Source organism: Euprymna scolopes, chromosome 6 (assembly GCF_053919585.1).
Source record: "Euprymna scolopes isolate OS-2025 chromosome 6, ASM5391958v1, whole genome shotgun sequence".
Classification (NCBI taxonomy): domain Eukaryota; kingdom Metazoa; phylum Mollusca; class Cephalopoda; order Sepiida; family Sepiolidae; genus Euprymna; species Euprymna scolopes.
In genome coordinates this window covers 84,856,946-84,873,177 of record NC_136487.1, presented here as the reverse complement: position 1 = coordinate 84,873,177, position 16,232 = coordinate 84,856,946, and the positions used below count along the sequence as shown (strand labels likewise).

Below are 16,232 nucleotides of genomic sequence, written 5' to 3'. Positions count from 1 at the left end.
GCATGCCCAATAACACTGGTATAAACAGAGCTGAGAGGGAAAAGATAATGAAATAACAAGGTTTTATGTACAACATGAAAAGAAACTGAAATCTTAGGAAGATCTCTGTCATTTCAGTAATTATAGGAGCAACTTGACTCATGAAAAAGAATTTCAAAAACTACCTGGAAAATATATCCAGTGAACCAAATGCAAGAGAGATTGAAACAATTGCACTCAAAGGGTCTGTAAAAATCTTATAAGGTTCTCTTATTACGATTATATGAGACAGTGGGTAAATGTCTGGCAGCCGGTAGAATATCCCATCCCCAACTTGAACAAACTGATAAGAAAATTGGAAAATTGGGGGAGGGGGAATAGTGTTAATATATAGAACTATATCTCATTTTAATAACGGGTAACCCCAATGTGATCTAAACATGCAATCTTGTTAGGTTGTTCAGCTATAAACATTGCGGGATGAACGATCAACACCAATAAACAAATGAAAAGAACAATCTTCTGTTGCCTGTTGAGACTGTGCACACAGGCACATACAGCAGAGTAAAGTAACCGGCCGATGGGTGCAAATCTGTCAAAACTAACATCACCGGAGGTGAAAAGGTCAAGTAGTTGACCTCATAGTTACTGGGGTTAAAAACCTACAAGAGTACAGGTCGATATAAACAAGTGAAACAGCAGAGAGAAGAGAATCAAAGAGTGACAGTGAGCTACAAGTCTCATCACTGTGCTGTGTCACTGAAATCTGCCCACCTCCTGCCCCCTCTTCTGTTTACTGACTGAAGTGCTCAACACAGAATGAGAAATACATTAGTTTTTATATTTTTGTAACAAACGTTTTTTTGTTGTGAGTTCTTTTCTTGCCTGATAAGAAACTGTTATTTGTTCAACCCAGCTACATCACATTATTACTCCTACTTGTTCTCGAAACATCATTCACCCTGTGTAGGTTGAGCCGACTCCATTCATCCTCAATGCAGCTTCCCTCATGAAAGCCAATCAAGCGTGACAATTAAAGTCAACAATTGGGTGATCTCAAGACTCATGTTGGGTTCTAGATCAGTTTCAAACATCATTAGCTAGGTTTTTTACCGTATCACTTTTTCCAACCCAGTATGAGAACTGGAACAATTGCTCAAAATTCAAAACTAAATAAAAATACTAGTAATAATGTAATGTAGTACACGTGTTTACATACGGGGACCCACACGTTGTATGCAGTCTATGTCGCAAAGGAGACCAAGGCAAAGAATAACCCGAACTCACTTTTTTGTGCTATGACAATTACATTTATTTCTTCATTCTCCCACCATGTGTGACTTCTCATTATGACTGTGACGTCTCTAACGTAATCTCGAACATCATCCACGTCTCTAATATAATCATCCCTCTGACATGCTTTCTCTCTACTTTTTATAGTCTTTTTCCTTACAGTGACATCATTTCGCATTTAATATGCATTTGCATGTCCACGCTCTATTACAGTAATCCATCAAATAAATATCACTGTGAGATCTATTGGGATATTTTTGTTATCAGTAATTTGCTTTATTTTCAAGTTTTAAGCAATTCTTGGGGCTTCAACGGTGATAGGCTCATGTTGCCAGCTTTGTTTCTGTTCTAGCAGCAACTCAGCATTAGTTACATTTCAAACTTAATAAACGCTTTAAAATAAGTTAAAACACCAAAAAACTTATTCAGAAGATAATTTTGCCTTTGGTAACATTTATGTGTTATATATTTGCTTTTTGACCACTTTTTCGTTCTATTTGTCTATTGTAAAAATACCCAATAAATTTACATAGAGATCAACTTCTTATATTTATTTCTCAATATTTTTTAAAGTTATATTGGAATAAAAGAATATTAAAATTTCTTCTCGACATCATTGCATAGAGTTTACTTGAAAATGAGAAAAATAATTTAATGTAAATATAATTCTCATAATAGAAGAAAAAAGTAAAATGATGAATGTTCTCATCCGAAGAAAAGTTGTTCAATTTATAAAAAAATCGTCTGTCCAAAATATTTCAAACGAAATTCAATAAAATATGAATCCGTTAAAAAATGAATTTTACACACTTTTTGTTTACATTGAGCGTTTTAATTTGAAACGATATATGATCAATTTGAAAATAAAGTTTGAAACTAAAAGAAAACTCCTTTAACTCTCTATCACTAACCTTAAGTCTTAGTAGCAAGTCATAAAACATCCCTTACCCCGAAGCTCTCCTCTTAACTCTGTTACTAATCCTAAGTCCGAGTGGCGAGTCCCTATCTAAAAACCTCGCTTAACCTTAGGTTCAAGTGGCAAGTTTCCTCTTAAAAATCTGGTTAACTGCCCTAAAACTCTATTCTGTTCTAGAATGGCCCGGAAATAAATGATGATTTGTCATTAATTTAATGTGCGAAAGTGATTCCTCATTCTATTCTAAATTCTAATATATATATATATATATATATATATATATATATATATATATATATATATATATATATATATATATATATATATATATATATTCTTTCGAGTTCTGTAGGATGTTGATCACATACATAGAATCTCATTTACGTTGTGCGTGATCATCCACAATAATATCATAATAAATTTCAATTCTGAAAGGAATTTCAATAAAAATTCTTAAAAATTAATGTACGTTTTTGTTTTCTTTTTCTTTCCCTCGTCAGAATCAATTTTCACAATTTTAAATTTGAAAAGAAAGTCGTCTAAATCACCAGAATTGAGTTCACACCTGGCAACAGGTCGAAAAAGAAAGATTAAACATTGTTTTGATAAACGAGATATTTTTCCGGAACGAGGAACTTCAGAGAAATCAAGTTGTGTTGCGTTGAAAATAAATAAAAAAGCTACTGTCAAAATTTCCTAATCAGAGAATTGTCTTATTCTTTAATTCCATTGTTTGTTTATTTTTTATTTATTTATGAAATAATAATGAAAAAGTAGGAAAAGGAAGCGAAGAAAACAAAAACGAACGCGACAGAATAGAATGAAACGTCACTTCCGGCGGCAGAGTTTATTTCGCTCTCTCGCCAGAGACGTCGTCATCACTTCCTAGAAGAACACGCACATATTCGCCAATATCGCCAGAGCAATATGTTGGACTTCTTCAGTATTTTTAGTAAGGGAGGCATCGTCCTCTGGTGTTTTCAGGGAACAACCCAGTTGTTTACACCTTCCGTTAATGCTCTGATTAAGAGTGTTCTCCTACAAGTAAGTAAAATATAGGTTAATTCGCATTTTAATACCTTCTTTTAGTGGGCTTCGAAGAAACATGTGGTCACAAAGTCAGTGGCCTAGTTTATTGCGACAAAAAGAAAAGACGACACTAAACACATGCGTTGTGATGTGGCACATCTAAGAACCCTCAAGCTCATCAGATGTTCCTTTTGGGGGATTTGAGATGAAATGGAGGAGAGGGGGGGATAAAATGTATATTTACATCCTATTAGCGTGTAAGTATTGCGCTATACTTTAAAATATAGATGCTGATTATTAGTTTTATTATTATATGAGGTATTGGTAGAAAAAAAATTTTTACCATAAGGTAACTCGAAAGTACTATTGCTTAAAAATAAAACCAGATAAATGAGAAAAATAAAAAAATAAATACCTTTTAATGAATATGAATAGTTACACATTATTCATTCATCCATTTTAATTCTTTGTTCGATATCCAATATTTCTTTTAAATTCTTCAACCATGTGTATGACTTTTGACTGAAAAATAAAATAATAATAAAAACAAACTGACGTATGTAATTTTTTTTTTTTTTTTTTTCAAAACATATTGTCCTTTCTCTTATCTTCCCACGAGTTCAACACAAGGTCGGTTCCAAAATGGGTCCACTCTTCATTGGGAACCCAAATAATAAATAAAAGTTTTTTCCGAGCTAGGACAAAACAGATGTTACACTTTTATCGGAAGGAAAGCTAACCATATTGTCTGATTTCTAATCTCTGCATAACTACCGATTTCTATATATATCTCCAAATAAAATATTTGGTACTTCTGCAGTTTACGAATCGTGCTATTTTTAAGGTTTTATCTACAGAATAAGGGGCATACTAAAATAATGGCAGTCTTGCCTTGCAGTTAAGTCCCGGCAAAGTTCGACAACTCTAGAAGGATCACATCAGTATTTTAGTACACCGTCAAATCACGAATATTACGAATTATTAGTTTTAAAATAAAAATAAAAATTATTAATGTTTAAAAAAAAAATGTGGGGTTTGTTTTACTGTACACATAGATTCGAAAAAGTTGTCACAAAACAAATATAGAACAAATAAATGTTATCAAAGGCAAGGTAAGTTACTTTTCTACCCAACTGAATATGTTTTTAGTGTTTATATTTAATGTAACATGTTTATTCAGTTCGAAAAACATACAGTATTTACCGATGTATTGGAAAATTCAAAATGGCGGCCGACTTCTTTCTCGGAGTCGGTAAGTTTGGGAAAAGGAGTTATAAATAAAAAACCTATCAAAATACTGTTAAAAACCCGCCGAATATATGTCAGCCTATGTCACGTTAACATATATTGAGCGAGTTTCTAACAGTATTTTGTCTGGTTTATTTATAATTCATCTTCCCAAACTTACCGCCTCAAAGATAGTCGACTGCCATTTTAAATTTTCCAATACATCGGTAAACACTGTATGTTTTTCGAGCTGAATAAACATGTTACATTAAATATAAACACTAAAAACATATCCAGTTAGGTAGAAAAGTAACTTATCTTGCCTTTGATAAAATTTATTTGTTTTGTTTTGTGACAACTTTTTCGAATCTATGTGTACAGTAAAACAAACCCAATATACATTTTTATATATTTTCTTCTGCTAAGATACCGGTGTCGACCTTAAGAGTCCCTTTTAGTAATTACCTGGTTCGAGAATATTTGTACAACTAAACGGCAAATCTGCCGCTTTGTTAACTAAAAACAAATACCGTAAAAATTGAATTTAACTTAAATCCTATATTTAAAAAAATACACGGTTCGTATTCTGCATAAGTACCGGATTTTCCAGCTTCAATTGAATTTACTACGGCATCATTTGTTTATTAAATCATTAGGTAGAAGTACAGAAGTTAACAAAGGCTCCCTCCTCCATATTAAAAATGGGTTTCTGAATAATAGCGTTATTATTTCAGCATTTAGCTTAAACTACAGAAGTACCAAATATTTAAATTTAGGTTTATTCATTTCGACTGTCTTGGTTTTTGCGTGACGTTAAATATTTAGGGATTGAGTGAAGGAAGGGTAATACTGTTTTGTTTGTATTTTTTGTACTCATGCACTTATTGATCCGTGTTGAAATAATAACGTTATTATTTAAAAGGCCATTCTTAACATGGGGAGGGGAGGGTGTTTTGTACCTATTCTGTACTTTAACCTTACAATTGAATAAAAAAAAATAACATAAAACTTTAATTAAACTTGGAAATACGATTTTTAAAAATAACGCGGACAGCACCGTTTTTTTTTTTCTCACCCAAATAAATAGTCAACTAACTGCAAAGATGACTAAACTATTTACTTTATTTATTTATTTTTTTTTTTTAAGATCCCATGACTTATATAAGATTTTATATTAAATTTATTTATTTTTATTTTTCTACAAAGCTCATTTTAAAGTAATCATGTTATCTGCGTACTTTAAGTTGATTACATTTTAACTTTAGTTTTGTTTACATTTAAGTAGGTTAGGAAAATAAAATTATTCGTCTTTAACACACACACACACACACACACACACGTGTGTGTGCGTGCGTGCGTGTAAAGCAAGTTGTTTTTAAACAGGTGTCCGGAGTGGCGTATTTATTAAAATATCATCCATGTGAAATATTAATATTAAAAAAAAAAAAAAAATTCGGTGTACGTGGTTGTTGGCAGGTAATAAATATAGAATATATTTAGCATTTACCCGAAATACTTTTCGGGTTTTTGCTTGTCATATTTCTATAATTTCTATAATATAACAATTTTTACGGAGAAAATGAAATTTTATGAAGAAGCAAGGATAGTGTGTCTCACTCCGCCATCTTTAATAAATAGACAATTCCATTCAAGTTACTAAGATCAAAATCAGCTTTGTAATGACTAATTTATTAAAATCCCTAAAAATCGTAAAAATAAAAGTATTTTCTAAAAACAAAAAAATACTTGATCAATTTACGTGGGCTTTTTTTTTTTTTAATGACATTTTCGTTTCATGATGGGTACGTACATTTATAAAGATTTTTCTGTATTATTATTTATTTATTTATTTTTTCTTTGAAATTAGGTTAAATTCTGAACAATAACCCAAAATTAACATTGAAATTCATTCATCAAACTTTGGCGACTTGTTCTATCAATGAACTTGCATTTGGCTTTGATGACAGTTTTGAGGCAGCCAAAGAATCAACTTAAAGGCTCTGGTAACCCTGACCTTTAGCTCATTTATTGTGTTACAGTTGAATCTTGATATCCTGTTTCACTGTGCCTCACACAGAGGAGTTAAAAGGTTGCAATCAGGCAAACTGAGAGGTCAGGTAAAGTATAGTCAAGAAAGTTCTGTTTCTAGCTGCCACACATGTGATCCACCTGATCTATTCTAAGCTTCACTGCCCATTTCGAACGTGAACATTGCCATTGATGTTCAGCGTGAGGCTTTCATGAAGTTGCTTTCACTCAGGATGGGTTGAGCCGGCTCCTCCCATAGAACACACAGCATCCCAAATGAATGCAGACCATGCACGGCAGTCCACAGCAGCCAAGATGGTTATGGGATCAATGGCGAACATCCTAGAGCTGTGGAGTGGAAGTAGGTTTGACGTCAGCTTTGATGTTGGCTTTCTATGCATTTTTGCCAATCTTAGAGCAGTTCTGAAGCTATTGCTTCGTGGCTGAATTCTGTGTTGCAACGTGGCCAAACCAACAATATTTCCTATTTTAAAAGTGCTTGGTTAAGGGGTATGATCCTGCATCACGTGCAGATTTGTCTTGGAAATAAAATGGTTCAAGTGAATGTGCAGAATTCGGCAGAGGCAGTATAGTTTAAACACTACCAAACTTGAGACCCCCTGTTCTCAACAACGAGGTCTTGCAACCATAAAAAAGGATCGGCCGAACAAGTACCTGATAAAAAATTTCGACTTTCGTACCTATTATAATCTCAAGACAACGCCACAGATGAGATTGTAGGTAACTGGAAGTATACCAGACATTGTTGATTTAGACGTCGATACCCTTAACCCATTAAGCCCAGGTATTTGAATAAGGTTTCCCCATTGAGAAAAATCGTGTTTGTCAAAGGGTAGGAATCTTGTGGAGAGAATCTTTTTCATAGAATTTACCTTCATACCAATCTTAGATGAGAAGTAGTGCATTTTGTCTATAGCTAATTGGATTTCAGCAAAGTTTTCTCAGAGAATGGCTATATTGTTAGCATAGTTAAGGTCAGTTAGGATGAAGTTGCGGTCAACAGAGACCCCAGCAAACTCTGCAAATGCATTGCAGATGAAGTCGATAGCATAGTTAAACAGTGTGGGCAAAAAAATACAAGCATGTCTAACTCCAGAGTGGATGTCAAAAAAACAATTTCTGGCTATAGAAGCAAATTTTTTTATGCATGGAGCAGTTGTATGCTTTGATGAGGTTAAGCAGCTTGGTTGGATGGAAATCCATCTACATACCTTGTCTCCCATAATACACCTCTGTTCACAGTCAAATGCTGCAGCAAAATCCAAAAAGTAAATGAGTGTGCACTGTTGGTAGCACCAACATTGTTCAAGGGTTCTCTATAGATCCATGCAGCCCCTTCCATTTTCTTTTCACCTGAACTGTTCCTTACTGGGTGGTCTTTGCAGGTCCTTTTGCGATTGTTACATGCCCATATCATCTAAGTTTCCTCTTTTTCATTGTCAATAGATCTTCATAGTTATACACTTGTTGAGTGACCTTTCTGCAGACTTCACTGTTGGTGACATGATCCTTGTATGAAATGCCAAAGAATCTTCTGAAGCATCTTCTTTCTACCGCTTAGATCCTTCTCTGTAGGTCTACATTAAGTGTTCATGTCTCGCATATGTAAAGCCTGATTGAGATGATTACCGCGTTTAGTAGCTTCACCTTATTACCAAGAAGGAACTGTCTTCCGTTTTCCTGCTTTCCTGCTGACTGCAATCTGATTGTGTTCAGTCCAACGTAAACAAGTTCTCGATAAGCCGTTCCACTTAAGTTAACAAATTTATCGAATATCCATTACTAACGATTACTATATTGTCCAATTGACTACTGTACACTCTTAACCCCTTATCCTCGAGTGGTCTATGGGCCTTGATAAGTGGTGATGCCTATGTAAAAAAAAAATCTGGCAGGTATAAACTACTGCTGTTATATTTGAGCTAGTGAATCACTTGAGGATCCTTGATAAGGAGCAGAAACGTATTTATAATTTGATTGGGGGCCCTCTCACAAACATGATTTTGCAAGTCTCAGTTTTTTCTATAAATACTATTATGGCATGTGTTTTTCAGAATTGTCTGAACTATTGTTTGCTTCCTTTGTTCCAGCTCATTAGAGTTGTTGGTATAGTGGTCTTCAACATTTTTTTTTTCATTCAATTTTCACCCTGAACAAGGTACAGTGCCATTTTGAAGTAGGGGGCTACTATTGGGGGCATAAGTTGCAGGGATATTATGAAGGGAGATAAGCAGCAAGATGTCTGTTTACATTACACCTCTGCATGTCAGTACAGTTGGGAAAGCAGAATCCAGAAGGAAGTTCCAAAGTTTAGCAGTTCTGGAGAAGAAACTATTGGAGTAGCATTTTACATAAAGTAGCTTCACACCTTGTCTGGAGCAATTTCCATTAAAAAAAGAAAAGAAAAAAAAAGACATGTTATTTGTGGAATAAAAAACGGTTACGCAATTTTAATTAATAATTGTTTATTTCTACTTTACATCAAGCGACTAAGAATGATTCTCACTTTCTGTATAATACTTTGAATCGGCTGCTCTTGATGTTAATGCTAAATTGCTTTTATTGGTTTTATACATCAGTGTGTGTGTATTGCTAATGTAATTGGCGTTACTCTGATATCATATATTTCTTAATATTCTTCCCATCACCCTGGAAAATCTCATCAGTATGCCTTGTATTTAAGAATTCAGGTGATCGTTCATCCCGCTCTCAGTACAGGCCAATAAGTCTCCTGTGCGTCATGAGTAAGTTGCTGGAATCTGTGTTAAATAGAGAAGTAATCAACCATCTCAGCAAAAATAACCTTCTTAGTGACACACAATATGGTTTCCGTTCTGCTAGATCTACAGCAGATGTGCTTACAGTTATATCTCATAGGATTAGCGAATCTCTCGACAGAGGCAACCTTTCTAGGGCAATTGCTCTTGACATATCAAAGGCCTTTGATAGGGTATGGCATAAAGGTTTACTTCACAAGATCTCCAGCTATGGTATAGCTGGAAATGTCTTCTCAATTATTAAATCATTTCTCTCTAATAGGTTCATAAGAGTAGTAGTTGATGGGCAAAAATCAGAAGCTCACAGTATAAATGCTGGAGTCCCTCAGGGGTCCATCCTGAGCCCAACTCTTTTCCTGATCTACATTAATTATCTTCCAAATCACATCCTTACATCATTCGTAGACATTTTTGCTGACGAACCTACCATCTATGGTAGCACATCTAAGACAGTAAATGACCAAGTTCTCTCCGATTCTCTCTCCTCTGATCTTGATCACGTTGTACAATGGGGAAAGGAGTGGCTGGTTACTTTTAATGCATCTAAAACCAAGCTTCTATCTTTACATCATCAACGTTCTGATCCCCATCTGGCATCAATTAAAATGAATGGCTCTCGTCTTGGGGAGGCCTCAAGTTTTGACAGGCTTCTGGGCTTGACCTATACTCCTGATCTTAAATGGAATATGTACATCAAATCTGTTGCCAAGGCCGCTGGAAAAATGGTCGGATCCTTCTATCGATCCAGTAGATATCTCACTGCTGATGCAATTCTCTATCTATATAAGAGCCAGATACATCCAAGGATGGAATACTGTTGTCACATATGGGCAGGAGCTGCTAGAAAAGACTTGTCCTGCCTTGATAGGATTCAAAATAGACTTCGTGGCCTGGTGGGAGATGTCCTTTTCTCTTCGCTGCAACCTCTATCTCACAGAAGAGATGTTGCGAGTTTGTCTCTGCTTTATCGTTATTTTCATGGAAAGTGTTCAACTGAGCTTCAGTCTATGGTCCCCCCCTCGCCAAACTTTCACAAGAAACACTAGACTAGCTGAAAACATTATCAATAATTTTCCCCACTCTTTATCTGTGCCTAAACCTAAACATAGATTCCATGATCAAAGCTTCTTTCTTAGAACAGCATACCTGTGGAATTGTCTTCCGTTTTCCTGCTTTCCAGCTGTCTATAATATGGTTGTCTTTAAGTCCAACGTGAACAAGTTTCTGATGAGCCGTTCCACTTAAGTTAACAAATTTACCGAACTTCCATTACTATTGATTACTATATTGTCTTTTTGACTACTCTACACTCTTTAACCCTTATCCTTGAGTGGCCAATCGGCCTTGATAAGTGGTGACGCCTATGTAAAAAAAAAAAAAAAAAAAAAATTTATTTGCAATAAGGTTGAACCTCACATGGACATATTGGACTAAAATATGAATTTTATTTTATTCCTAAAGAACTAGTGTTTCAGAATGTGCACTTTCATTTTTTTTTTTTTTTTATAAAGTTAATTTTAATGATGGCATTGGATACCTTATAAAATCTCATCCATTCATTCTGATGGGGATTTTGTAACTTCTACTATATTGCTTTCTTTAAGAAACAAACATTTTCTTTTTATCTACAGATAAAGTGTTTTTTTCTATATAGTGTGCGATCATTACTTTATTTTTTATCCATGTTAAATATTTGAAAGAGCCTTTTCCATTGTGCAAAGGCCATACACTATATCCACTTTTGAGTGAAGCTATAAATGACACGCACAGGAATGTATGGGTGCCTTTTTAAAAATGGAAAATAATTAACATACCAATGAAATATGTGGTTATATTGTCATTCACAGGGAAAGTATGTGATCAAGGTTGTCTATAAATGCTGTCACTGCATTTACTAAGTGATAAAGAAGCAACAAATCGATATGTCTAATTTGTCTCTGTTTTTGTTTTTTAATTTTCTTATGTTGTTTAAACTGGAGATGGGGCATCCTACTGGATGACAGATATTCAGCCACCATCTCATACATTCCAACTGAGAGACCTTATATATTTTTAAATGAATGTCAAGTAAAACTAAGATAACACATTTCACATTTGAATTATTTCTCCCTTTTATTTTTTCTTATAAATTTTCAGTTTTTATTAGATATTTTTCTTCTACAGATTTAAATACATTGTGCATATATATAATATATATATATATATATATATGGTTGAATTTGGGAGGTATCAAAACCAAAGCAAAATATGATGAAAATAAAATAGATAAACCCCATAATTTATTATACCATACATGTTCACACTGAAACACTTATCACAATATTCTGTGGATCTATATTAAAAAACCTTGTTAAACTTTGTGACATATTTTCATTCTATGGAGGTCATGTGCAATTTTATTATACTATATTTCTTCAAACAGAAACATAATTATCAAAGTATACTTATGCAGATAGATATGAAAAGTCTTTATTAAAGTGTGTGCCTATTTCCATTCTATGGAGGCGAGGCGCGAACGCAGACCCACAATTTTATTATACCATCCCTATTTAAGTTAAAACATACTTATCAAAGTATTATGTACATCTATATCAAAAACACTTGTAAACGTTTTTTTTTTGTTTTTTTTTTTTTAATTTTTTATTTCCATACTTTGTGGACCAGGCGTGAACGCAGACCCCACAATTTTAATGAACCACCGTTCTGCCAGATCAAACATACCCATTCCTGTGTCTCGCTCGATACATCTTCTATCATTATATGTAATCAGTTTTTTTAAAATAGTCAACCATATAGGAGCCTATTCGTGACCAAAAACACACACACACACGTTCAGCTTTATATTATATATATATATGGCATAATCGTGTTGACACACTGGTTCTCATCGGCTCACCAAAGATAAGCAATGTTTAGCCTGGTTAGTACCAGATGGGTGACCATTTGGGAATTATAGGCACTGTATGTGCTCTTTGCTTATCTCGGCATTTGTTTCCAGTCGTCCTATACATACACTTCACTTGTCACTGGTATTTAACAATGTCAACTCAGGAGAGATGTGGTTGGAGACTGCATCTCCTGCCATAAAAATTTCATGCGTAGGCATCCTTTCATGGGACTGAAGGTGTGTGTGTGTGTGTGTGTGTGTGTGTGTGTGTGTGTGTGTGTTTTTTTTTTTCGTTGATTTCGTACGTTGAGTTATTTGGAAAATTATGTGTGAATTTGTCAACATGATCATAATCATTATCATGTACTGTATATCTATGAGTCTAAAACAAACTTTTTATTTAAAAAAAAAAAAAAAAAAAAGGAAGAAAAAGATCAGGAAAGGAAGCGGACAAAAACGATCCAGCCGCTGATCACTTACTATGTATGACTTTTGGAATGTTCCTTCATTTATATTTTACATGTATGTGTGTGTGTGTGTGTGTGTGTGCTTCTACATGATTATGGTTGCATGTGTGTGCATATGCATACATATGTTTTGGTACATCTGTATGTACGCATGTGTTTATTGTCATGTGTATTTGGGGTGGAGAGGGCTCCCGTAAGCCGTGGTGAAGGCAACCCTTCTAGGAGAAGCAAATCTTAGATTTAAAAAAAAAAATAAATAAAATAAAGCAGGAGACCAGTACCCGCATTAAGCTGGTCTGCAGTTTGACTTCTTGCTGGCTATCTTGCTCTTGCTTGTTGCTGGATGTCAACATTTTGAACCAAGAGAGAGATTTAGCTGTCGTACAAAGCTAAAACTCTGTGACCTCATCTGTGTATAGATACTCCCTCAGCCATGGAAAAGTTGTAACGTGTGTAGGCCTGAAATGCTGGAAGCATGTAATAATTGATCTGCCATCATTATATGTATATATAGGTGTATGTATATGTGTATATGTATGTACATATGTATATACGTATATATATATATATATATATATATTTGTATGTGTATATATGCATGTGTGTGTATCTGCATGTGTGCATGTTTGTGTATGAGTGCATATTTATGTATGTATATGTGTGTATTTATATGTACGTATGTGTATGTATATGTGTGTATGTTTACAGATATGTATGTGTGTATGTGTATATATGAATATTTGCATTTATATATATATATATATATATATGCCATTGACTTGTCTTGTGTATGTTTATGTATGTGTATTGTGTGTATGTATGTATGCGTGCATGTATATATATTTATGTATACTAGTGACTGTCTTCAGTGTCATGTCTATTTGAGCGTGTGAATTTTGCTGGCTGGACTAGTCATTTTCGGCTCATGGACTTACAGTACCTGAGGGAGTGGCACTCGTCTGACAAGGCATTGCAATCATCATCTCATATATATATACACACACACACACACGATAAGTTCCTCAATGTTTATTTCTGTTTTTGTCATGTTTACACTAGCAGGATTACCCAGCATTTCCTGGAGCAATAGTGTAACATTTCTATCCCGCTTTCTTTCCTTCTTTATTTTTTATTTGTTTATTTTTTTCGCCCAGCCCAATCCTCTCTGGGTGTAAACACACACACAACTTAAGTCAACATAAGGGAAATAACTGAAAAAAAGTCAGTTACTTCCTTTCAGTTAGTGGCTGGAAAACAGACTACATTATAATATTAAAAGATGTCTAAACATCTTGATAGCATTAAATGATATAAATGCTCATTAGATCTCCAGATAAATCTTTTTTTTAGTTTTAGCTGGATATATAAACAGACATTTTCCCTTTTATGTAATAGTCAATATGAAATACATGCTAGTTTTGGGATTGAATTATGTCTGAAAATAAATTGTTTTAATTGTCCGTAATTTATAATTAACTGAACAAGCCACACATTTCTCCTTGCTATGTATTTTCATGCCTATTCTCACTGTTTATTCAACCATTCTTTAATATTTTTTAATGTGAGAATTTAGAGAAAAGGGAATTTGTTTTTAGCATGTACTGATCATGTCTCCTTACTTCTATATAAAAATAATAAAGAATAATGATTAAAGTAAAAATATATATTTTTACATTGATATTATTGGGGGTTTTTTTCCCTTTTATTTTGCAAAACTTGATAATCTTCTGCAAAGCCAAAACCAGATTTCTTCTACAGAACAACCAAACCAAACTCCTTGAATAAATAATTGAAGATATAAAAAACTTCAATCATAAAAACTTTTTTTCCAAAATTACTGGATTTGGCATTAAGTAATGTAAAAAAAAAAAAAAAAAAAAAGGTTGATATGCCATAAAATAATCAACAATTTGTGCATTTTCAAATGAAATCAATAGTTGTTAGTAAATAAATATTTCCAATGTTGCGCAGAGCACTGTTTTTGGTTTATACAACTGTTTGCATAGATAATACTATTATTAAAGAGAATAGTTGATTATACTATGAGATTTGGAATTTAGAAAATTTAGAGAAAAATCGCTGTCAAGAGATCTCCTCTAGTTGTTTATTTTACCACTTGCCCAATGGGACCATGATGAATTAAAAGTTGAATTTTTAAAGATAATTCAAATTTTTTGCTATGTGCACAATGCGTTTATTCACATTATTTAATCCTATATGGTCAATGTGTGCCAGTAATTATTATAAAATGAAGTTGTAATGAAGTAAACCAAGGAAAACTGACTCCAGCGAAAGGACGTAATTTCATACACAAAGGTTTCAATCTTCTATGGTGTCTTTTTGTGAATTGTTCATATTCCCAATCTTGTAGAATAATTATTTCCTTTGATAAATTTTGCAAGCAAAAATGTTGTTTAAACATTAATGCTATAGATTATGTATGTTAACTGAAAATGTTCCAAATTTCCTTTAAAATCACTTTAGTTGCATATTATTGTTTCTGCTCATCTGAAAATTTTCTATGATATGCAAAATAAAATCATAATCACTCACAAAAGACTTCATCAGTGCATATATATATATATATATATATATATATATATATATAGTCATCCACATACAGTACTATTTAGCTGTTTTACAGCTCATCAGTGTGGCTAGATAGGCAACTGCCTCAAGCCAAGATCGAAACCCGACCGCCCAAATGACAGTCAAGGCTTCTCACCATTACGCTATATGGCTGATGGTGAGTGGATAATAAATTAACGGTGTGTATATATATATGTTTTAAAAGCCAAAAGCAATGCGGAAAGAACTGGAATCACAAGAAAGAAAAAACAAACAAATAGGCGAATAGATGAATAAACAGTTAGACATTTCTCTACTCGAACATACCTGTCTGTTTGTTTGTTTTTCTTTACTTTACGTGATTCCAGTCCTTTCCGCATTGCTTTTGTCTTTTAAAACTTCCATATATTCCTTTACCAGCAATGCTTCAAGCAAACTACCATTTACTTTATATATATATATACCCAATATCAGACTGAAATGGTTTAAAATGCATCTATATTCATTTTCTTTTACTCAAAACCAAAGGGAATCATTCTTCAAATCCGTTTAAAAGTATTTAAGAGTTTAAAGTATTTTTTTTTCATTTCACTTTTCTTTCATAATGTTTATACTAGATTAACCAAACAGAACAACACCTTAAAATGCACATATAAATTAATAATTGGTTTTTCACCCATCACAACAGTCCATTCATAAATGTATAAAATATATAAAGTAAGATTGTGCATCTAAAATACAAGATGAGGTTTAAGTCTCCAAAAATTCAAACTAGAATTGTCCACAAGGATAAAGTATGATGTAAAATTCAACTCTTCTGGAGGTTGATGGTTCAATCCTCAGTGTGAGTAATAGTAAGAATACAATTGCGAATTAAGATTTCTACCTGGTCATGATTGACAGGACAAGAACATGCTACCCCCATGGATTAAATAAAAGGATTCCATTTGAAATTCTGTGCAGATTCCTGGATCTGACAAGAAACACCTAAAGAAGGTAAAGAGTTACATTGTACGAAGCATGAAAATAACACTCTAAAT

At 33.6% G+C, this 16,232-nt stretch overlaps 1 protein-coding gene across 2 annotated transcripts in view; it reads left to right on the top strand.

The window, feature by feature from the left end:
- Positions 1–3,010: 3,010 nt before the first annotated feature.
- LOC145277756 (signal recognition particle receptor subunit alpha-like) overlaps positions 3,011–16,232 on the top strand; it is a 69,195-nt gene continuing 55,973 nt past the window's right edge. For both annotated transcript variants that reach the window (XM_080129473.1, XM_080129472.1), the window contains exon 1: positions 3,011–3,232. In XM_080129473.1, the coding sequence (XP_079985599.1) occupies positions 3,116–3,232 (117 nt within the window). In that variant the 5' untranslated portion in view covers positions 3,011–3,115. The remainder of the gene's footprint in view (positions 3,233–16,232) is intronic.